The sequence below is a fragment of the Phascolarctos cinereus genome, unplaced genomic scaffold (genome assembly GCF_003287225.1).
Source record: "Phascolarctos cinereus isolate Bilbo 61053 unplaced genomic scaffold, phaCin_HiC Scaffold_4;HRSCAF=312, whole genome shotgun sequence".
In the NCBI taxonomy this organism is placed as follows: Eukaryota; Metazoa; Chordata; class Mammalia; order Diprotodontia; family Phascolarctidae; genus Phascolarctos; species Phascolarctos cinereus.
The window spans coordinates 664,065,347-664,089,970 of NW_027555847.1; the positions used below are offsets into that span (position 1 = coordinate 664,065,347).

Genomic DNA, 24,624 nt, shown 5'->3' on the forward strand with positions numbered 1-24,624 from the left:
CTCACCCACCCACCACTACCCATTTTACAGATGAGGAAACTGAATGAGTCCCAGAGAGGGGCCATGACTTGCCTATGGTCATACCATGGGGTGACAGGGGACAGATCTGGAGAGGCAGGCATTAGGAACTGGGCGCCACCCCAGCATTGCCTCCTTTAGCATAGTCAGATAGGAGAAAAATGGGAGGGGACGATTCTTTGACCGTGGTCCCTGGTAGGGACCAGAGTCAACCTGCCCTGACACCCAGTCCAGCTCACTTTCTGCTTCTTCTGTTTCAAGATTATCTTCAGTGCAAAGGCAGTGTTAAACTGATGCTGCCCCCTTTCCTTCTCCCAAAGTGATGGAAAGGATTACTTGGCTATTTTTTTTTTTTTTTTGCTTTTAGGCAGTTGGGGTTAAGTGACTTGCCCAGGGTCACACAGCTAGTAAGTGTCAAGTGTTTGGTCTGAGGCCAGATTTGAACTCGGGTCCTCCTGACTTCAGGGCTGGTGCTCTATCCACTGTGCCACCTAGCTGCCCCAATTACTTGGCTATTTTTCTTTTCATCTGTTGATCTCCTTTAGCCATTCTGTCTTTGCTCAGATGATCAAATCTTGCCTGTGCAAAGCCAGTGCTCAGCGTGTCCCCAGAACGCTGGGGAAGGTGATGGTTCTCCTCTGGATGGGTGTGGGAGAGCTTTGTTCTGGGCTCAGAGTCTGGGCTGCCTCTTCTTCTTGGTCTAATTATAGCTCTTAGAAAGTTGCCTTGCCCTTCACAACCTCGGTGCTCTTATCCAGCTCTGGACTCCATTGAATTCTTGTTGTCTGTCTTTGTACCCAAGGCCTCCTGTACATTAACCAGATCTGTCCCTGCACACAAGCTTCTCATTTTCAGTGCTTCAACAGGAACCAGAAAAGTCTAGTCCCTTTTTACCACCCTTCCCATTACCACTACCACACACACACCCCTCCATCAGTAGCCCATCACAGTTAATGTAATGTAATTCCACAGTTAGCAATACTCCTGAGAGGGACCTTACAATCATAGGATTTAATGCTGAAGCAATAGATACCTTTTATACAGTGACTGCTTTATGCAGAGTGCTGTGCTAAGAACCAGGGACCATCCCTGCCCTCATGAAGCTTATAGTCTTGTAGACACCAGACATAAAGCTTATAGTCTAGTCTAGACATTATAACACATAGTATCTCATAGGTACATTAGAGGAGATGCAAAACAAAATTCTGTGTTAGATATGGGGGAAAGTTTGTTTCTGACAAGGGTGATCAGGGAAGGCTTCCTGGAGGAGGTAGCAGGGTGAGAGAAGAGAGAGGAAGGACATTCCAAGCATAGGGAACAAGATGAACAAAGACACAGAGAAGGAAAAGATGGGGTGGGTTGAAGGGAAGCCGAGAGTAATCCAGTCTAATTGGAGCTAACTGTCTGTGCAAGGAGTAATATGAGATAAGCATGGAAAGATTGATTAGGGCTGAGTTCTTTAGGCCCTCCAGTGCTGCTCTGTGGGCAGTAGAGAACTATTAAAGGGTTTTGAGCAATGTAGTGATGTGACAAAAAAAATTGATTATACTTAATGGATAGGAAATGGCTCGCTATCGACGTGGGCGTTGTTCCTGAATCAACTGTCTGTGTACAGTCAGACAGCTAGCTTGTTGGAGCAAAAATAAAAATTAATACAAAGCTAGAAAAAAGCATAAAAACAAGAAAAGGATATGGTGTTAAAATAACTCCAACCCTGACCTATTACAACAAGTTATTTGTGCCAGAAAACAGAGTGAGGACAGAGGAAGGGACATTGACACAGATGATAACGATTTCCTATAGAAGCTTACCTGATATAAATCAGTTAATGTAAAGAAGAGAATAAAAGAGCCCAAAAACCACCTTACTCAGCCAATGCTTGCCTTGCCGAGTGGAAGGCTATGGTAGCCAAGGGCAACACCGACCTAACACATAAACATGTTTGCAAAACCATACAGGGAAGCGTTGACTCATGAAATAGAAGCAGCAGAGGATAAAACCATTTGAGAGAGAGCTCAGCAAAGTCGTCCCAAGGACATTTGAAGGTGAAACCAGAAGAAGAACAAACTAACCAAAGATGTTTGTGGATATTCTCCTAACAAACTCTTCTCACCAGGAGAACAGTGGAGCCATCCTCTCAGATTCTACCATTGTTATCTCAGATGTGTGTATGGAACGGGCAGAAATAGCCCTAGAAAGACCAGGGAGAAGTGTCTAGACTAGGCCTGGTGTAGACAGGGGAGGTCTGCACTGTTGGAGACCCCATTGCGAGAGTGTCAGGGCATCGCTCGATTCCCAAGGTGGCTCATGGACAGGAAGCTACCAGAGTCTTAGGGAAAATTCTGAGACGTCATTACAACCCCGCCAAAAGGCACCAACACTAAAAACAACATCCATGGACCTGTATGCCTGTTTTTCCATTTAAAGTTATAAAATTGCCAGAGAGTAACTTACACCTGCATCAAAGAAATCCTTGATGAGGGCATTAAAAGGGTTTATCCTATAGGCTACCACATCTTTGCCACCATACTATTAACTGAAAGATGTAGAACATATGAGGTCCCACTATACTTAGAATCTTTACTGAAAAAAAAAAATTGATTTGGTAGCAAATAAAATGACACCTCAGAGCAGGTGTTCTTAACCTAGTATCTGCGCCCAGTTTTTAATATTTTGATAACTATATTTCAATACAGTTGTTTTCCTTTATAATCCAGTGTATTTTATTTTATGCATCTAACAGCCTTATTTTGAGAAGGGGTCAATAGGTTCTACCAGACTGCCAAAAAGTGCCTATAACACACAAAAAAAGGTTAACCTCTGCCCCAACCAGGGGCCTCCTATGCGTGCGTCAAAATCATATGAGATTCTTTAAGAGATATAGCAACAGAGCTAATCTTGTTCAGCTCTGAGACCATGAATGTCAGGGGAAGCCTAAAACAGGAAGAAGTGTGCTCACCAAGAGAGTTTGCCCCCACCACTGAGGAAAGCCAGCACAGAGTCTAAGCTGAAAAGGGATTCTTTGTAGATTGTGAGAGCATCTGAGTGCTCCCATTTGTGAACATGGGTGTGTCGGGCTCCAGAACCCTAGAGTTTTTTGGATGAGCCCCGTCACAACTCAAGAGTTTGGTCATACAGGAAAAACCAAATGAATGAAGAATGACTGTTGTCCACACCACGATATGTGACTAGATGGGAAACCTATTGAGTTCATCCAGCAAGACACTATCTTGAATGGATGCTACAGATGCACAGTGAGTTGAGGCCAGAATCAAAAACAAAGAGATCCTGCTTTATTAAAGCCTTTGGGAAGTTGTGAAATTCTTTAAATGGTCCCAAAATTTCCCCTAAAATAAAGGCCCATCTTCTTAATAGCAGAATTGTTCTCATCTAATCATGGAACATTACAGCCTCTGAAGAACTGAAAATGAGCATCACTTAGAGGGTTCTTGAAAGGTGTGCCCGGCAAGTGTGAAGAAGGTACCACACACTATAAATAAAAGGACTATGAAGATGTCTAATGGATCATATCCCGAAATTAGGTGTGAAAAAATAATCTGGGTGCAGGGTTTTATGATGGAAACTGTTCTCTCTAAAGTTACCAATGTGGATTTTTCAGTCCACATCCTCAACCTGTCTTCTGCATTTGACGCTATTGCCCACTCTCTCCTCTCTGGGCTTTCGGGACACTCATTTCCCCCTGAGTCTCTGACCACACCTTCTCAGTCTCCTTTCCTCCTTCATCATCCAGATCACATCCCCTAATAGTAGGTGTTCCCCAAAGCTCTGCCCTAGGCTCTTCTCTTTCTCCCCCCCCCTTCTTCTCCCTGCATCCTCTTCCCTTCTTCCTTCCTCTTCTGTCGCCAGCCTCCCTTCTGGCCGTCTCTCTGTCCCTCACACACAACACTTCACCTCCAGTAGGCGTGCCTTTGCACCTTCCTGTCTTCCGTGCCTGCAGTGCCCTCCATCTTTACCTTCACTCATAGAATACACTTCTTCCTTCAAGATGCAGCCCAAGTAGCGCCTTCTACACGAAGCCTTTCCTGACATCCTCAACTTCCAGTGCCTCCACTCTCAAGCTACCTTGCATTTATGTACATTTTCCCTTTATTTTTATTCCGTATACATGTCCTCATCATCTTCTCTTTAACGTAAATAAACTTGGCTGTCGGTCAGGAAGCATCCACAAAGCAACTACCTCGTGCCAGGCACCATGCTAAGCCCTGGAGATACAAAAAAAGGCAAATGACCATCCCCGCAGGGACTCTTCATTGTATTGTGTGGCAGCTTTAGAAATGCTTGTTGTTTAGAGAACAAGGAATAATGCAGGGACAGCCCTGTGCTTCACTGGTCGCCTTGTATTGTTAGGAGAAATCCAAGGAAGCCCTCTAGTGCGTAGGGTGGACCTCCTGGGCTGAACCGAGGGGTGGGTGTGGATATGAGTCCCGCAGGATGAACAGACACGGCTGGCTTAGGAATCGTCAGAGGGGATACATATATTCAAGAGACCTGTTAAGTATTAGAGTGATCTGGCCAGATGCATAGGCATGTGGAAGGTTGATCTAGCAGTGTTTAAGGGGTGAAGGTGGAAGAGAGACCACCTGACAGACTTGCTGTAATCCAGGTGAGCAGGGGTGGGGTGGTGATGGTAGGCATGAGGAAGGGAAGCTTTCTTGCAAGAGGCGGGATTTCAGGGGGACCTTGCAGATGGCACTATCTAGAGAGGTGGAGACTGGGGGATGATTTTGCCAGACTGTCTTCTTAATCGTGCTATTCACCAGTGTCTGGGGGCAACCGAACCACCCTAAACCTGAGAGAAATGCAGTGTATGAATGGAATGCCAGGCTTTGGAAAGTGTTAGTGCCTCCCTCCCTATCTCCTTCTGTTCCCACCCCATCTTCCTTTCCAAAGGCCCAGACTTCTATTTGCTGGTAAGAATGCTGGGTATGGACACAGGGAATCTGAATGGGTATTGATTGACTGTGTCGCACATTGGCCTCGGTTTCCCCACCTCCCTTGCCCTTTGGCAACTCCAACGTTCTGTGGGCTCTGTGTGATTCTGGTGGGGGAGTGCTGGAACACGCCTCGGGGCTCTGGCTGCAGTTCCTGGAGCTAGTTAGGATTCCTGGAACTCCCAGCCTGTGATCAAAAGGACCACAGTAGGGGGGCAAAGGGGAGGTCGTCTCCAAGGATACCCGAAGGAGAAGCTTTGGGCAGATTGGACAGGCCGGAGCCCCGGTTCCTGGCCCAGGCTGAGGCAGCTTATCCATGCATGCCACACGCAGCATCTCCTGGGCTCCCTTCTCTGCAGCGGGGCTCTCTCTGCCCTGTTCTAGAAGAAGTGGGAGGGAAGGAGGGAAGATGATTAAAAAATAACCCACTCCATTTGTAGGATGTTTTTGGCTCGGCACAGTCCTCTTCCATCTGCTAACAGCCTCAGGCAAGTTAGCAAGGTAGGTATGCTTCCCATCTGATGGAGTCAGAGCTGGCCCAGAGAAAGGGAAGGGGCTTGACCGTGGTCACAGAGTTAGTTGGACAGCCAGTAACCAAACCCTGCTCTTCTGACTCGAAGCCTGGGAAATGAGTTGGATACCATGGAAGGTATGCAGGGTTGGGGACTTCTAATCTCATGTGTCTACATTTGCAAAGATTAACTTAACTGTACCAAGGTTTGTAGTAAGAAGACCCAATTCCAGGGCAGCTGGGTGGTACAGTGGATAGAGCACCAGACCTGGAGTCAGGAGGACCTGAGTTCAAATTCGGCCTCAAACCCTTACTAGCTTCATGACCCTGGGCAAGTCACTTGACCCCAATTGCCTCTAAAAATTAAAAAAAAATTAAAAATCCAATTCTGCTACTCATGGGTGGCCTTTGGCAAATCATGTCCCCCATGCTTTGCCTCCTTTTCCTCCTCTATAAAACTGGAATAACAACACTCATGCTCCCTTGTCACAAGGTTGTTGTGAGGAACCATCATTCTTTGTAAACTGAAAAACCAAAGAAAGGCAGTTCATGGGATTATAGATTTAGAGCTGGAAAAGACTTTAGCGCTCACCTAATTCAGCCTCCCCCCTTCCATTTTGTAGATGAGGAAACTGAGGCCCACAAATATGTGGTGGAACCAATAGCCAAACCCAGATTCTCTGACCACAAATTCAGTGCTGGTTCCACTGTATCTCACTGCCTCCCGTTAGGCATTCACAAGGGGCTCACAGGATAGAGAGCAAGGGAGGAAGGAATAAATGAATGTATCGGGGGCTTGATGTGTGCCAAGCACTGTTCTAAGCACTGAGGCTTCCAATAGAAAAGGCAGACGGTTCTTGCCCTCAAAGAACCATCCTTCTAATAGGACCTGGGTACTTAACTTAGGTCTTGTGAACTTATCTTTTAAAACAAATTTGATAACTGTGTTTCAATTTAATTGATTTTCTTTGCTATCTTCTTTCTTATTTTTATGCATTTAAAAAAATGAACATGAGAAGGGGTCTGTGGGCTTTACCAGACTGCCCAAAGGAGCTGTGACACAAAAAAGGTCCCCTGTAATGGGGGAGGCACCGTATAGAGGGGTGTGGTAGCCAAAGAGGGTTGTTTTGGTCAAGGGAGTTTCTAGGGGTAGTAAATAATTCTTTAGGGGAGTCCATCGGCACACACTTCTTTCCAGAAGCAGTGGTAGTATCGATTTGATTACCATTCCCAGAACAAGAGGTAGAAAGGGTCTTTGAAGAGTGGCATTAATGGGGTGCCAAGGTGAACCACCATCAGGGCAGCCAGAGAGGAGGGGAAAGGGGTGCAAAGCATGTCCGGAGTTCCAAAGCCAAGGGTCTGGGGACCAGAGTGGTCACTGTGACTTGAGGTGGGTGGGAGAAATTTGAGAGGTTTGGGGGGAGAGAGAGTAGTCCACGCCTCATAGAAGCAGTGTCAAGGGGAAGAGTTTGAATGAGGAAGTTCTAGGGTCTTCAGTGTATAGTGCGCCAGCGAGGGAAAAAAGTTAGATTAAAGGCAAATGTGTTCTGGCAGACTGACTATGAACACACTAGCCTCAGAGGAAAGGGGGGCACAGGTGCTTGGTATGGGGAGCTGAGAATGGGTTTGGAGTTTGGGTGGGGAGGAGCTGGTTGGTCTGTGGGGGGAATTGTTTTCTCCTTTCCATGAAAATATGTCTTTAACGTTCCCTGTGTTTCCCTGAGGAGTCTGTGAGCTGGGCTCTAACATGCCTGCTCTGGCTTTGACAGCCATCCAGGCTGAACCAGGCACTGCCCTGACAAGCTGCTTCCTGGAAGAGACAGGAGGGTAAGCTAAGAACTAGGCTATGTGACTTTGAGCAAGTCACCTCTCTCTGGTCCTCAGTTTTCCCTCTGTAAAATGGGGGTAGTAATATACTACTCTCCCCGGGTGGCTGTGTATTGGGGGGAGGAGGGAGGGGAATGCTTTGCAAATGGTCAGGTAGCCACAACTGGTCAAGTAAAGCAATGAATAAAAGTGAGCTGCTGTTATCTTCATTTTACAGAAAGAGAAACTGAGGCTCAGCACATAGAGTCATAGAATGTTAGAGCTGTAAGGGGGTGGGTCTTAGAAATTGTCTAATCCAACCCCTTCATTTTTCAGATGAGGAAACCAAAGCCCCAAGAGAGGAAGAGATTTGCCCCCAATCACGGGCAGTAAGAGAGGACTAAAACCCTCATTCCTTTGATTGTTAGGGCTCCTTCCCTTCCCAGATTTTCCTTCAGTATTTCAGTCCTTTGCCCCTTCACTTTCTGACTTGTACTGCACTTCTTTGTGTTCATCAGTGAACATAAACTTTTTGAGATGGAGGTATGTTGTTGGGTTGGGTCTTTTTTTTCCATCTCTGTCTCCCCGGGGCCTGGCAGATACTTAGTAAATGTTGAGTTGAAGTTTTATTTTAACTCCAAATCCAAGTGTTTAAGGGATTTCTCCAAAGGTCACCTGTGGAATCAGCAGCAGAACTGGTCTTCCACTCTGACCAGAGCTCTCTTCAGGAAAGGGAAAAGGAGGTAACCTAGAGGGAAAGTCAAGGAAGACGCACGGCTGGCCCTCACTTGGTGTGGCCATCTTTCCCTTTGTCTACTACCCAGGTGAAACAAGCCAATGGTGCCGGCTCACCAGCTCACAGAAGCGTTCGGGGCTGAACCACTCGATCTGGAGCGTGCTGAAGCCCAACTCAACCACAGATTTGAAAGCCCTGAATGCAGGGAGTGTGTGTTAGTGTGAGGCTTCTGGGGCCCAGGGAAGGAGGGGAAGGGGGAGGAGTGGGCCAGTGGCTTTCATGTTTCTGCTTCTGGCACGGAACAGATCTGTGGAAGTCAGGAGGCTGGCGTGAGAGACTGAGCAGAAGATTGCTTTCCGCACCATAGCCAGGGCTAGATCTGATTAGTATTGATAACAAACTGACATTTCTATGTCACTTTAACATTTATGAAGAGCTTCACCCTCATCTTGTTTGAAGTTGTACTGTTATGTACAATGGGGCTAGTGTGTCCCCATTTTACAGATGAAGAGATTGTAGCCCAAAGCAGTTAAGATGAAACAGTGGCAGGACTCAAACCCAAGTCGCCCCTTACCCCAAGGGCTTCTTTCCACTACACCACCACACATTCCTGCTGCCCTAATCATAAATAGCAAATCCTCCTCTAAAAGGGCTCCTCTGATGCCTCATAATGGTCTGGAGGAGGCCTTGGGGCTCTTGAGGGCTGTGGTGGTGGCGCAGGGCCTCTACCAAGCTGTACACACACTTTAGAACCAGGCCCCAGGGATTGACTGTGACTCTGTGTGTGTGTGTGTGTGTGTGTGTGTGTGTGTGTGTGTGTGTGTGTGTGTGTGTGCGTGTGTGTGCGCGCGCGCGTGTGTGTGTGTGTGTGTGCGCGCACGCGCATCTTTCCTCTGGTTAAGTGAAAGGACGACCCTTACCAGAGAGAGACTACAGGGGGATGCATTTCTCAACCCCAGCAGCCCAGAGTCTGCTTTGGTGGTGAAGGATGAACGCTGTTGAAATGACAGATTCTGCCAAGTATTGGCCTAAAAAATAATAAATAATACTTGTCAAAAACAATAGGATCCTAGGATTTTGAGCCAGAAGCTGGGGAAGGAGACTGTTTTGATCAACATAGCCAGTTTCCTTTATAATTCTATGTCTTTTATGCATTTAAAAACATTACTCTAAGAAGGGGTCCAGTAGGCTTTCCTCAGTCTGCCCAGGGGGTGCATGCAAAAAAGTCAAGACAGATTTTGAGGGACAAGCTAAGAAACTACTAGAATTAATGGAAAAGCCTCACCCTAATATCTTCTGTTTCTCTGTTCCTTCAAGATTAAACAAGGTGCTTTCCCCACAACAGTCCTTCAGAGTAGAGAGGGTAACTCCTATCATCCCCACTGGACATATGAGGAAGCTAAGGCTCAAAATCAGCTAGAAAATGGCAGAGCCAGGATTCCAACCTGGGTTCAACTGACTGATAGGAAAAGCTCTCTGGTAATCAGAGCCATTCATTAGTGAGACAGAGGTCTCTGGAGCTTGTGGGTTCCCCAGCAGAAGCAGCATGACCACTTGTGGAGGATTCCTGTGATCCTGGGCTATAAATGAGAATGTTATATTGTTGTTGTTATTGTTATCATCATCACCATCATTTGGGCTGACGGGCTGGCTGCGGGGGTATTTTGATCACAGCTAGGTGACTAGATGTCAAAGGAGTACTTACACTAAATCATAGATGATGATAGCTGATAATAGCTAAATTTATATAGCACCTCCCATGTGCCAGGCACTGTGCTAAGCACTTTACATTTATCATCTCATTTCATCCTCACAACAACCCTGGAAGGTAGGTACCGTTATTATCCCCACTCTACATTTGAAGAAACTGAGGCAAATGAAAGTTAAGTGACTTGACCAGGGTCACACAGCTAGTAAGCATCTGAGGCCAGATTTGAACTCAGGAAGATAAGTCTCCAGCAGCGCTCCATCCACATTCCACCTAGCTGCCCCAGCATTTTTATAATGTGATATAACACAACACAACACAACATAACATAATATAGGAAAGAGCTCTAGATTTGGAACCAGGGGATAGTGGTTCAAATCTAACTCTTCTACTTTCCACCTTTGTGAATCTCTCTCAACCTTAGTTTCCTTTTCTGTAAAATGGGGATAATAATAGCACCCCCCAACCCCCAGGGAGTCATAAGCATCAAATGAGATGATAGGTGCAAAGTTCTTTGCAAACCTTAAATCAATACATAAATACTTATCATCTAGTCCCAGCAGGAGAAGCAAGGCCCTGACTTACCTGACTTTACACAGGTGTGTTATAAGGTAGGTGTCAAGCCCAGGTCTTCTGACTCCAAATTCAGTGGGGGGTTTTCCCCACTTTCCCACATCTTTCCCATTTCAAATCCAACGATCTCTGATTCTGTTAAGGTCTCTGAAGACCCAACCCCCAAAAGGAGCCTCCTGTGGGCCGAGCCTGGAGCTGCCCAGTGCCAACGGGAGACAGAAAGGAGGAGCAAACCCAGCCCCTGCCCTCAGGGAAATCTCAGTTTGGCTCATTCACAGGAAACAATTAGGGACTAGTATGAAATAGTACATAATTAAGTATTAAATGATGTGCTGCTAGTGGTGAGAGGGAGGGAGCAATGGGGGAGGCAGGAGCAGTCAAGGAAGGCTTCCTGGAGGACATGCACTTAAGAGACAATCTCAGAACTTGGGGGTTAGACGGGACCCCCCTCAGCAACTATCCAGGCCAGCCTTTCCCCATTTTCACGCGCCCAGCAAGTGGTTTTTCCAATCTCTGCTGGAAAATTTCCTCAAGGGGTAAGAAGGGGACCCACCACCTCCAGGAGGCCTGGGCCCAGCTGAGAGAGCTGCCTATCAGAAGGCGCTCTGAAAGCCTGGCTGTGGTTTCCCTTTCTACCCAGATGTTTACCCCAAGGGCTTTTGGACCCTAATTCAGTTCACTACAATCTTCCATTTTTCCTATGTTGTCTCTGTCCTTCTATCCTATACACAATCCTAGGACTGGAGGGAAAAAAGAGCCTGGGATGTTTACTCCCAGACCTATATCCCATCCCAAATCCCCCTCACTAAACTGACAGGAGAAGAAACGGGTAGAAGGAGGGACACAGAAGATCAGAGCTGGGGTGGCCTTAGAACAGACAGTATCAGAACATAGAGTGTATGAGCAGGAAGGTCTGGGCCTTGTAATCTCTTAGAGCATCAGGTTTGGAGGAAGCTATAGAACATGGAATGTCATCGGGGGACCTGAGAATAAAGAATGTCAAACCTGGGGGAAAACGAGTCTCAGAGTGCAGATTGTTAGAGCACACAGAATGTTCTGGTAGCATGTAAGAGCTCTGAGTTCTGTAACATCATAAATCAGGGCCAGAAGGGACCTTAGACATAGAGTGTCTGAGACAAGAGAAGGGGCCTTGGAACCCAGCATGAGATCTGGGAGAAAGAAGGACCTTGGAACACCGAGTGTCAGCTGGGAGAAGGAAAAACCTCAGTACATAGTATTTGAGAGCGAAAACCCCGTGGGCTCCAGTGGAAAGGCTGTATGTGGCCTGAGAGCCAAGAGACCTGGGTTCTAATCCCAATTCTATTAATGACTCATACTGAACTTAGGCAAGTGCCTTCATTTCTGTGAAACTCCGTTTCCTCCTGGAAAGGTGTTGGACTGGACTTTCAGCATTCTGGTAGAGCTGGTAGGTCAACAGTGTAGCAGGAACTTGGTCAGTCAACATTTTCTAAGCACTGCTTTGTACCAGGCTCTGTGCTAAGCCCTGAGGATACAAAGACAGGTAAAAGACACAGTCAAATAGGGGAGATGATATGTAAACAGCTATATACAAACAAGGGATAAATTGAAATAAACAACAGAGGGAAAGCACTATAATTTGGGGGGGGTTCCCAGGGTCACACAGCTAGTAAGTGTCTGAGGTCAGATTTGAACTCAGGTCCTCATGCCTCCAGGACTGGTGCTCTATCCGCTATGCCACCTCTTTGCCCCAAAAGCACTAGAATTAAAAGGGACCAGGAAAGGCTTCCTAAATCCCCTAAAGGGATTTTGACTGGAACTTGAAGGAAGCTGGGAGGGAGAGCATTCCAGGCTTGGGGGACAGATAATGAAAATGCCCAGAGTTGGGAGATGGAGCGTCACGGGACTGCAGAGTATATGGTGCCAATGGGCTTTGTAAGAAGACTGGGAAGGGAGGGAGGGGCCTGAACATGAAGGGCTGTGAATGCCAAAGGAAAGTTTGTATCTGTTCCTGGAGATGATAGGGAACGTTTGGAGTTTCTTGACCTAGGGTGGGGGTAGGAAGGTTGGGGCAGCAATGATGACCTGGTCAGACCTCCGATTTAGGAACATCAGTTTGATAGCTGAGTGGAGGAGAATGGAAGGGAGTGTGGGGAAAACTTGTGGCAGAGAGACTAGCCAGCAGGCTATTGGTCGATGAGGCCCTGACCCAGCATGGTGGCAGTGTCGAAGGAGAGAGGGGAGCTTTTGTGAGAGATGTAATGAACGTAAGATAGGTCTTGGCACAGATTGGATATGGGGGAAGGGGCAGAGTGAGGAGTCGGATGACACCTGGGTTATGAGCCTGGGTGGCTGGGAGCATGAGGATGCCCTCAGCAGTGATAGAAAAGTTGGATCAGGGGAGGGTTTGAGAGGAAAGACGAGTTCAGTTTTTTATTTTAAAATGTCTACAGATCATCCAGTTCAAGATGTCTAGTAGGCAGTTGGAGATGGGAGACTGGAGGCCAGCAGAGAGGTTAGGGCTATAGAAATAGATTTACATCAGCATAGAGATGATCATTGAATCTATGGGGGCTGGTGAGATCAGCCAAAGAAACAGCAGAGAAGAGGAGGGCCCAGGATCAGTGGGACACTTTGAGGTATGGAGTGTGCCTGAGGAGTGGTCCAGTGAGGAGGAGAAGTAGGAGATGTGCTGTAGTCAGAAGAGTACCAGCCTCAGAACCAGAAGCCCAGAGCTCAAATAGTATCTTCACCTCTTCCCTCGGGTTCTTCTGAGTGAGCCAGTTAACCACTCTGTGCCTTAGTTTCCCCATCTTTAAAATAGGGAAAAGACTTGTACTAGATTGTGAGGAAGCTATTTTTTAAAGCCTCCAATTGGCATAGGAATACTTATCATTATTTTTATCCCAGACCTGAGTTCCCCACAAAAATCATAGGTCCAGACCAAAAAGGAAAGAATTCTAGACCTGTGAGGGCAGGGGGACGAAGGAACTTCCTGGGTCCAGAGCTCACAGGTGTCCTAGTTGCCATATGCTTTAGGTTGTACTAGCTGTCCCCCATCACCAACCCTCCAGCCTCTTACAAAGTTACCTTTTTATATTTAGCTCACACTTCCTCAGCTGTTTGTTTGGGGGGATATAAATAGCTGTAGGTGTCTCTGGCACTCTAATCAGGCTGTGTGTCTGTCTGTCCATCCCCTGCTCTGGCCTGCTTAGGGGAGGCATGTCAAGTGCTTTGGAGACTGGGGTCTCTGGTCAGTAGGGTGAACCCCACTACCCCGACTTCCTTTCTGGGCAGGTTTCCCTTGGACACCAAGTGGATCCCATCAGATATTTGGAAAGGCAGATCTGTCCCCACTGAAAGCCATTTGGCTATAGGGATATTTTCAAACCAAACTATTTTGTAGCCTTGACGTTTTGATTGGTTGCCAAGGCTCTGGGGTTTGGGAACTTCTCCTCCTCCTCCTCCTCCTCCTCCCCTCCCTTCATATCCCCCCTCCTCCCTCCGCACAGGATCGGATGTCAGGCTGGCATGAACACTCCCATCTGTTTTCAATCTGGATACTTGCTTCCAGCTCTCAGGCGGCCCACTCTTCGCTCTCTCCACCCCCATCTGCGGACACACACCGCTGCTCTCCAAAAACACACTTGTCTCCCAAGCCAGGCCCCTCTGAACATTGTGCCAGTGGCCCTGAGGTGTGGGGACCCTGATGGGCAATCAGGAAGTAGGAGTGACAGGAAGGGTGAACTAGGAGACCTAGTTATATCTGGTCTGGGAAGGGGGGAGGGCAAGGCTGGAATGGTCCCTGGCAATATGTCCACTTGTCTTTCTTCCTGCCTACTCGGGCCATCTCAGGCCTTTGCCTCTGATATTCAGTTCATCAACCATTTATTTATTAAGCACCTACTGTTTGCTAAGCACCATACTCTTAATGGTGGGAATAAAAAGTTCAGATTAAGACCTAGTTCCTGCTCTCAGAATTCTCCTTCTAGCCGTGAGATAAAGCACCAATACAGATTGATGAACTTAAATATTATTTTTTATTACAGTCGATAGATACAAATCTACAGATGAGGTCAGAGTAGGGAGGGTCATTACTGAGGTAGGAGCATCAGTGGAGTTTTCCCAGCGGTGATACAAGAGCCCCCAGAGTGGAGAACCCTAGGGCCAGGTCGGACCTGGCTACCTTCCACCTTTGAGCAGGTAGATGATTGGTGTCCACGCCCCTTCCTCAGCATCGTTTCACCTGAATTCGATTCCTCATCCCTGCAATGGGCTTTAATGCTTTCTGTAGACCTTTACAAAGTGCGCTCGTCACAATAACCAGTCAGATGAGCAGCCCCACACCATGTACTATCGCTGGGGAGCGAAGTTCAGGTGGATTCGTTGGCTCCTGGTCACCCTGCTCATCTGCGTCAGAGCCAGGCTTAGCCTCCCTACCGAAGTCTGCGCTTCTCCAAGTTCGCTCGCTGGGGTAGGAAAGGGTCCCTTTCGGCGTTTCTTGTCACTTTCTCCCCCATGGGGTTCATTAGTCATCAGTTGCATCAGAACTCTAGATTGCAACTTTTATTTATAAGATTGTTGGATTTGAAGCTGAAAGGGATTAGAGAAGCTCTCCTAGGCCAACCCCCAACATTTGACAGATAAGGAAACTGAGGCCCAGAGAAATGAAATGATTTGCCCAAGGCCACAGAGCAGAAGAGGGGAGCAGAGACAGTTCCTCTGGCTGCGTACTCAGTGCTACTCCTCTGCGAGTCATCGCTTCCAAACACACAGGCGACCTAGACTAGACACTGTACTGAGGACGGAGAGATAGATCCCTGGGGCCCGATGGCTGGCGGACCGGGATGGGGTCTGAGCAGGCCCCCACAACCCCCGGGGAGGGAGGAGGGAGTTAGAAGCTTAGCGGGACTCTCCCTTCCAGCCCGGGCTCGCGTCTCCCGTTGTGTAAAAAGTTTGGGAGGAGCTTTCTTTAGAGGACTAGAAGTCCACACCCCCCCCTTTCCCTCCCAGAGTGGCCCCCTCTCTCCCGGCTCGCTCCTCCCCCAGACTCCCACCCACAGCCCCCTTCCCCGGGGCTCCTCTTCCGGCCTTAGCCGTCCTCTCTCATCCCCACCCAAGGGGACAGAACTTCCCCCCTCCTTTCTTTCCCCAGCTCCTCCCCAAGTCCCGCGACCCCGCTCTCCAGCTCCACCTCCCCCAGCCCTGGCCCCACCTCTCTCTCTTCTTTGCACCTCTAGACTCCATCTTCCTTCTCCTGCCCCCTCCCCACTCTGAGCCCCTGGAGTTGCTAGAGGGAAGAGGGCTGAAGCTCCAAAGCCCCGAGGGGGACGAAGCCCTCACTCCGCTTCCCCCTGTGCCCCCAGCTTCTGTCTCTCCCTCCCTCTCTCCCTCCCCTTCACCCAGCAGCCTCCTCCCCTGGAGACCCCCCCCCCGCCTCCAGCCCAGCCTTCTCCAGGCCCCTCCCCCAACCCCAAACATCTCTGCTCCGCCGGGCGGGCCGGCCAGCCCCCTCCACTCCCCTCCTGCTGCCCTCTCGCTGGCTCCTAGCTCCGCTCCCTCGCTAGCTCGCTCCCTGCTAGCTCTGCTTCGCTGCAGCTGCATCGGGGCCGGCCCAGGGGCTCGAGTTGGCGGACAGTCTGGGACAACCTCACCCAGGTTTCCCGGTCCTAGCTCCTCAGTCCCTGCGGATGAGCCTGGTGGAGAAGATCTCGAAACCCATGGGTGCCTAGTAGTGGCAGGGACCCGGGGGGCAGGCCCCCCCATCTTGTGTTCCCCCAGGAGCCCAACTGGAAAACATTGGTCACTGGCACAGGGGGTGAGTGAGGGCTCTCCCCGACCTCCCCCGTCTTCCACCCTCCTCTGGGAGCCTGGATGCTGCATGTGTTTGAGGGTGAGTGGAGGATCAACCTCTTCTCCTGCCAGCGGGGGATGGGGGAGAGGGGCTTGGGAAGGAGGGGTTGGGGGACCTGGTGGGGGGGTCTTCTCTAGCCTTTGTTCCCAAGGCTTCACAGGAGGTGGGGGGCCCAGGCTTGGGAAAGGGCCTCCCTTCCTCAGTCTGCTGAACGAAGAGTTTGGAGAAAGAAGAGGACCACGAGACTGACTTCTTGGCTAGCCTTTCTTGGTGGGAGGAAAGACACCCTCTTGCCATCTTGTGGTCTTCGTCCCCCAGGGAGCCTGGTGGGAGCAGTGGAAAGAGGAGGCAATGATTAGCAGGAATCTCTGACATCCTCCCCACCCCCATCCCACACATCTGTGGTCCCTGTGCCTGGGACCTGAAATCAGACTTGTTGAGGTATTGAAACCATCCCCAAGACCTAGCTCTGGAGAAGAGGGATGGGGAGTGGAAACTGGGACTGTTAGAGTATGAGCAGGGTCTGAGAGTTTGGGGGGAGATGCCAGGCAAGGATGGAGCTATTGTGGCTGTAACCTCCCTCCCCTTCCACCCTCACCTACTTAAACGAAAAATTTAATCAGGTTTAATTTTCAAAGTGAGGATGAGTTATTTATTATTTTTGGACACACTGGAAAGTTTGCGGGCAGTAATGGTTACTTCCTCCCTGATGTCCCCTCCCCTAGCTTCTTTTTTCCTGTCTTTCCCCGGTCACAGGAATTCAGGAGAGTGGTTAGCCCTGGCAACCAAGCCTGTGTCACTCCCCCAGTGTCCCCCCCCTTCCTTCCCCCATCCTCTGACCCCTTTCCCAACGTCCTACCCCTCTCCCCATACTCCCTCCATGTCCCCTCTCCTTTTCCAGTACCTTTTTCTCCTTCATATCCCCTTCCTTGTGCTCCTGTTAATTCTCCCAGGCACCAGTCCTCTTTCTTGGTGGTTCTCTCCCCCTCATTACTCCCAATCTCCCCTGCCTTTCTTACCGATCTCCATCTCTCTTACCCCTTCTTTATCCTCTAGTGCCCCCAAACTCCTTCCAGGCTCCCATTCCCTCCACAGTCTCCTCTCTCTCTCTCCCACCTTTCTCCTAGTCAGCAGTAAGTTCACTTGGCCAAAAAGTTATTGTATGTGTTGTGTGCAGAGGGTTAGGGTAGTTTTCCATCCCTTCCTTCTCTTTTCTTTTTTCCCTCCCCTCCCCTGCTCACCTCTGGAGAACAGCTGCAGTAACCCATTGCAATGCCTAGAACTACAGCTCAGTGCTTCCATTGATGTTGTCCAACCTTCATAGTGGTTGTGGGCAGCAGAAGACATGCTGTTTTCATTTTTCAGAGGAGGAAAGCCTAAGAAGGTCAGGGATTTGTCTAGAGTGAGTAATTGGCTCTGCTGGGGCTCGAACCCAGGCCTCCCCCAGCCAGATAACATCTCAGCTTCCAAAGAATACTTCACGTTTCTCCAGTTCGTTAGGATTAGCCCCTCATGACAGAGGGGACTTAGAGGTCATCTGAACCAGCCCCTTCATTTTACTGATGGAAAACTGGGGCCTGGTGTATTTAAGGAGCTACCCAATTTCCCACAGCCCCTAAGTAGAGGGGCCAGGCTTCCAACTCAGGTCTTTCTGACAGTGAAAACATTATCTCATGCTGCCAGTCAAGAGAGGCCTTGGTTTCACCACCTTTCCCTACCAGCGTGCTAGAAGTTTCCTCATTAAGCCTTTATCTCGTTTGGCCTATAGACTTTGGAATCAGCAGACTGTGAAGGGTTTATGTAAGAAAGTTTTAAAAAACTTGCCCTTGTCTGTTAAACGGGGGCCTCAGTTGCCTTATCTGTAAAATGAAAGGGCTGATGGTGTGGAGGCATCTGCTGGTTGCTTTGGCCAGTTCAGCCACTGCTTTTCTTCTAAGACAAAGAACCCTGAGCATGTCATGGGCCAGGGACCCGAGGACTGCTGTCCCTGGGCCATGGGCCTGCCTGGACTGCTTCCCACCCTCTAGTTTGAAGAGGACGGCAGCAGAGGCCATATATACCCCCAGCCTGGCTGGAGGCCTGGGTTTTCAGGCCCTTCCCCACCTACCCACCCAGAAAGGAAGGAAGGAAGGAAAGGGCTCTGATGTTCTCATGAGCCCATTGGTGGAGAGAGGAAGGAATGGAATGGTGTGTGGGAGAGGGGTTTGCTGGTCTTAAGACAGCGCTCCAGAAATGGGCTCTAGAGTCTGGGATCCAGGCAGGTAGATTGTGACCACTGGAAGGTACCTTAGTGATTATCTTGGCCAGTCCACTTATTTTACAGATGGGGAAACTGAGGCAGTGACTTGTGTAAGTCTCAGAAAGACAATGGCAGAACCAGGATTATAACTCACATTTCTGGGCTCCTGTCCCAACATCTGTCCTGCTGCCTCCTGCATGTTTGTCTTTTCACAAGTTTCTAGCACTTTAGAGTTGGAAGGGACTGATAAGATCTTCTCGTCCACCCCCCCCATTATAGGTGGGGACACTGAGGCCCAGGGAAGGGAAGGAAGGACTTGCCCAGGCACACACAATGATTTAGTCCTGGCATAGTCAGGGCCAGAACTTGAGTATCCATACTCTGCCTTTCCTGGCCTGGCAGCCCCAGAGCTAGCTGGGTGGGTTAATGATCGTAGATCCTTTTCTCCAGACCCAAGAGCCTCCCCAACTCCTTTGTTTTCAACATGACCTTCTCTCTCCCACCTCTACTTGCACATAGTAGGTGCTTAATAAATGCTTGTTGCATTGAATTACATTGAATTGTGGACTGTTTCCCCCTAGCACCAACCTCAGAGGGTGGATGAGAAGCGCCAGAATAGCAGTCGAGGCCTTCTTTACAAGTATGATGTGTGTTGGGGAGAGAAGAGGCAGAAGCTACTGACTTCAGGGAGTTTGGAGGACTCTGGGTTCGCCCAGGCCCTCTCCCTGCCCTAATACCAGAATCAATCCTGAGCTTTCAACTTTCATTTTATCGTTTTATCAGCTTTCATTTTGTAGTTTCTTCTGTAGACTAAATGGTTTGGACCATGTGGTCTCTGGGTCCCTTCCAGTGCCAAGATTTGTAGAATCTTAAAGTTGCACGGGGTAGAGGGGGAATCCTAGAAATCACCTGGCATGGCCACAGTGTAGAGGTTTCCAGAGACTTTGTTGAAGCCCTCCAGTGCTGGGGAGTTCAGCACCTCTCAAAAGTAACCCATTTCCCTTTGGACAGTTCTGATTATTAGGAAGCTCTTTCTTTTACTGAAATGAAATCAGCCTTTTGATGAATTAACCCAGTGGTGTCAGAGTTCTCCCCCTTGGAGTTATTAGCGCAAAGCCCTGATTTAGGCTTTGAGATCCAAATTGATTCCCCCCTCTTCCAGGAAACTACCCCGATCCCTTTAGCTCCCAGGGATTGCCTTCTGAGCTCCTTCAGCCCTGTCTGCCTCCATGTCCTGTACTGCCTTGTGTTGTACCCAGATGTTCATGGGTCAGGGGCCAGACTTGGGCCTCAGGCTTCCTGCCTCCAAGGCCAGGCTGCTCTTCACTGTAACACAGCGCCTGTGCTTGCAAACCTGAATGTGGTGTGTAAATAATCAGCCTTTTTTACACAGTCTGGGGCCATCCTCCTCTTTCATCCTGGTGGTCTTTAAACAAAGGCTGGATGGCCAGTAGTTAGGGATGAGGCAGAGTGGATCTTTGGTCAGATACAGATCTGAGCCAATTCTCCAAGATTCTGTGATTCCTATCTCAGGCCCCTTCTAGTGCTGACTTTTTTCTGGAGGGCATATTCTAGAGAGGGATTCCTTTTCAGGTACAGGTTGGACTCCAGAGCCTCTGAGGTCCATCCCACTCTCAGATTCTGTGATTCTGATTCCTGGTTGCAATTCTATGGAGAGATCTTTCCAGATCCAGATGCCAGATCCAGAACTATCCAGGAAGGCTTCCTGGAGAAGGTAGGACTTGAGCATGACCTTGATGGTCGGGTTGGATTTAGAAAGGGGTGATAGGGTATTCCAGGAGAAGGAAATGTTTGGAGCAAAGGCATGAGCTGAAGCAGAGATGAGCTTGGCAGGTCTGTGGGTGAGTGAAAGGATGGGCCCATCTGGGACAGGAAGGAGCAAAAGGGTTCCAGAAAAGAAGTGAGGATCCAGCTATGAAAAGGGCCTTGAATTCCAGGGCAAGGCAGGAGCTAGCAAACTTTGTCAGAAACTCTCTCAGAGAGATGGCGGTGGCTGCTTTTCTGGGGTGGCACACCAGCCCAGCAGTCATCATCAGACTGTTCCTCAAGAGCCGCCATTTTGGGGGATACTGGCAGGTTAGCCAGGCCATGCCTCTGAGGAATGGGGCCAGGGAGGTGTTTTATATCTTTTTTTGTTTTGTTATTCATTAAGCCTGTGGTTTGCCCCCTGACTTTGGGCTATGACTCACTCCTCATCACTCTCTCTGGGTGAGGAGAGCATGTTGGGCCTTGCGGATGCACGTGCGGGACAGGGAGGGTGACTGAATGCTGGGAGGAATCCATTATTGTTTCCTGGATTCCTCCCCTGGACCCTGGGCAGGGCAGACGCCCGGCTCCTGATGGCTGCATGCAAGCATGCCTTGAAGCAGAAGAACCAGCTGCTGGCCGACTCCCTCCTCGTGGTATGCTCAGAGCAGAGTATCCTAGAGGTCTAGGGTCCTTTTGTCAAGTACAGGCCAGACTAGATGGACTGGGAGATCCCCCCGCCATACCCCCAGCTACTAAAGTGCCCTCCAAATTACCTTGTATTTGTATATATTTTGTATTGACTTATATGTGTGTGATGTTTTCCCCTGATAGAATGCAAGCTCCTTGAGGGCAGGGACTTTTTATTTCAGCCTTTGTAGTCCCAGCTCAGTACATGGCACCTAGTAAGAGCTTCATAAATTCTGAAAGTCACCCTTAGAAATCATCTGGTCCATCACCCTCATTTTAGAGATTGGGAAACAGAGGCTAGGCCCTAGTCACTAGGGCAAGGAAGTGACCTGCCCGCAGTAACGTAGTAAGTGACAGAGTTAGTCTCAAAATTCAGTCCATGTATGGGAGACTGCCTGCCTCCCTCCCTCTCTCTCTCAGACACACACACGCACACCCCAGCACAAATAATGTGTTGCTTTCCAACTCTGGTACAAGATTCCTCATAGAAAAATGGCAGCTTAGGGGAAATAAATGAGGGGAATGGGTCTGGATGTGGGCCCCCATTGGAGAAATAAGGAAGGTGGATGGCTTGGCCATGCCCACAGTCCTTACAGGCAAAATTTGTTCCACAGCAGTGAGAAGGGCGGTTTTAGTTTGTTTTTTGTCAATTTAGAAACAATGTTAATAGATTTTTAAATAATTAATGGTAGTAAGAGAGTTCATGCCCTTGCCCACTGGCCCATCTTGGCACCCCACTGGCTACGGAGGGGAATAGAGCCACGGACCTAGAACTGGCACAGATGTTTACTTGCATTAAGCCTGAAGGAGGCAGGGGGCACCCCCTGCTGTCCCTCCAGGTGCCTTTCCTTCCCAAGTACAGCGGGCTGCACGCTAGATGTGCAAATATGCTGGGCCCCTAAGCAAACCCAACGTGCCAATGCTCCACCTAAGAAATGGAGCCGTTTAGAGAGAGACGAGTGTTCCTTGCTAAAAGGAACCCTTTCCTTTTCCCTCTCCATGCCTGCCATCCCCCCACCAGAGATTTTAAATAGCCCTTTGATTTATTGTGCTCCTCTTGATAAATGGAGATCTACCCAGAGCTGGACTTGCAGTCAGTCAGCCTTACAGACTTACTAGCTGTGTGCTAACTGTGGTTATTATTTAAGCCGTTTGCCAGCTCTGGAGCCAGTGTTCCTCCTCCTCTTCCCATTGAACCAGGGTTTTTTTTTCCCCTCAGTCTCGGTGGCAAAATGATCAAGTATAGGGCCTGGAGTCAGGAAGACCTGACTTCAAATCCAGCTTCAGACACTTACTAGCTTTGTGACCCTGGGCAAGTCATTGAACGCTGTTTGCCTCCGTTTGCTCACCTGTAAAATGGGGATAAAGATTTTTTGTGAGAATCAAACAAAATTAATCATTGTAAAGCACTTAGCACAGTGACTGGCACATAGTAAACACTATATAAATGTTAGCTATCATTATTTTTGGAGGAGGAGGGGGTAAAACTTGGTTTACAAATGTCAGTTTCTTAAGCAATGCAGCATAATGGAAAGGGAAGTGGTCAGGATACCTGGATTTAAATCCCACCTCTGACCCTTCCTATCTGTGGACTGGTGGCTCAATCCCATCCTCCTCAGAGCTCCCTTTTCCTCATCAGCAAAATGGAAATAGTGGTACTTTTGGTTGCTTATCTTCTATGGTTGTAGGAAAGCTCTCTTTGAAACTATTACAGCGTCAGAGGAATGATGCTGTCCTTACTGATGATGATGATGATGACTCATGCATGCCCCAAGGGTGGCCGTGAACATTGGGGTGGGCAGGCGGGCTGGTGCAGCGGTTGGCCGGGTTGGTGTGTGGATTGCAAGGCTGAGATAGACTTAGGCCTGTGACATGGGCTTGCAGTGAGACTCCCAGCCTCTCTCTTGCCCACTTTTGGCCTCAATTGTGTGGTAATTTTTTTTTTTGGTAATAGTTCACTTGGCCTTAATGTTTGCATTACAGTTGATTCTCTATTATAAGCAGATTCTTTGGATAATGGCCTCAAGATTGTTGCTGCAGTAGCAGGCAGCATTGGGCTGAAATTCTGTGCACAGAATGTCTGGAGTTTTTGTCGTGGCCTGAGTTGTAGGGTTAGACCAGGGGTGGGGAACCTCTGACCTCGAGGCCATACGTGGCTCTCTAGGTCCTCAAGTGTGCCCCTTTGACAGATTTCTGGCCACACTTGAGGACCCAGAAGGACACATGTGGCCTTGAGGTCACAGGTTCCCCAGCCCTGGTTACACTCATGGAATGGACCGGCCTGAAAGGGACACTTATTTCTTAGAGCTAGTCTGAGTTATAGGACTTGGTTTACATAGCTAGTGAATAGCGGGGTCCAGATGGCCGCTTTCGGTATCCCCAGCACTCAGCACGGCGCCTGGCTTGTAGCAGGTGCTTAGATGTTTATTGATTGATTGGGGGAGTTGGGGGAGGATTCAAACCTGGGTCTTCTAGCTCCAAATTCAGGCCTCTCTCCATAGCTGCCTGAGCATCCAGAGAGGGGAAGGGGTTTCCCCCGAGTCACCCAGTAAGTGAAGGGTGGATCTAGGGCCAGAGCCTAGCCCTGCTGACTCCCAGTCCAAACTCTTTCCATTGTATCACACTATAGACCTTCTCATGTAATCCAGGCCCACAGCCCGACTCATACACATCTCTTATTCCTCCTCTCCCCAAATCCACCATCCTACACATCCAGAGAATGTCCTCCTCCTCTCTGTTCACACCACACCGGGTGTATCGCGTTCATTTCTGGGGACCTTTTTAGGAAGGATTTTGATATCCAGGAAGGAGCGGGGCGTACGTCCAGAGAACAGCACAGACAGGATGGGGAGAGAACTGGGGATCCGTTGAAGGACCTGGAGATGCCGTGTTGTGGAAGAAAAGACGACCCATTGGAGCATGACCACAGGGTTCAAGTATTTGAAGGCCTGACCTCAGAAAGTTAGAATTAAGGCCGCTTCAGAAAAACTGGCAGAAAAACCAGTTTCAGCAGGGATAAGGAAACATGCCCTAAAATGATATGCCCTGGGAGGTAGTGAATTCTGCAGCCCAGAAAGTGTTGGACTGGGAGGCCAGTAACTGCTGCTCAGGAATTGGACAGATGTGATTCCTGGTCAGGTGTCAGTTCTGACCAAAGTGCCCTCTGAATAACCTCCTTATACTACAATTCATCCAACCCCAGAAGAAATAACAGTAATCATAGTGTTTTCTGTAGTGCTTTCTGGTTCACAGAGAGCTTTATGCCTGTGATTTCACTGGAGTCCTACAACCCCATGAAGGAAGTAATGTAGGCATTAGTGTCCCCATTTTATAGGTAGGGAAACTGAGGCACAGGCTGTTAAGTAGCTTGCCCAAGGCTGGAACGTAGGAGTTCTAACTTGAAATTCATTTTCATGACACAACAGTAACAACAGTTAGTTACTCTTACACTGGCTCCCAGGCCTTCTAGATACCACACTCCCACCTCCCTATTATCTGAGTTCTGCAGTATTACAAAAGCTCAGTGTGAACTGAGGTGGCTGGGAAAGCCCTTCTTGAGGAGATAAAGAGCACACTGGATACACAGAGACAGAAGGATATTTAGGCTATAATAATAATAATAATGATATTTGTATAGCACTTTAAGGTTTGCAAAGCTCTGTACATGTCATTTAATTAGATTCTCACAACAACACTAGTGGTAGGTGCTACTATTCTCCCTTTTTTATAGATGGGGAAACTGAGGCAGACAGCAGTTAAGTGATTTGCCCAGGGTCACACAGTTAGAAAGT

At 48.7% G+C, this 24,624-nt stretch overlaps 1 protein-coding gene across 12 annotated transcripts in view; it reads left to right on the top strand.

Annotated features, from left to right (window-relative positions):
* The window catches only part of PTPRS (protein tyrosine phosphatase receptor type S), a 225,364-nt gene that overhangs the window by 62,591 nt on the left and 138,149 nt on the right, over nucleotides 1-24,624 (top strand). For 10 of the 12 annotated variants that reach the window (XM_078153985.1, XM_078153983.1, XM_020971268.2 and 7 more), the window contains exon 1: nucleotides 15,363-16,176. The exons of 1 other annotated variant lie outside the window; for it this stretch is intronic. In XM_078153985.1, coding sequence (XP_078010111.1) covers nucleotides 16,165-16,176 — 12 coding nt within the window. In that variant the 5' untranslated portion in view covers nucleotides 15,363-16,164. Of the gene's footprint in view, nucleotides 1-15,362; nucleotides 16,177-24,624 lie in introns of those variants that run through there. One more of the 12 variants, XM_078153981.1, reaches the window with a different exon arrangement.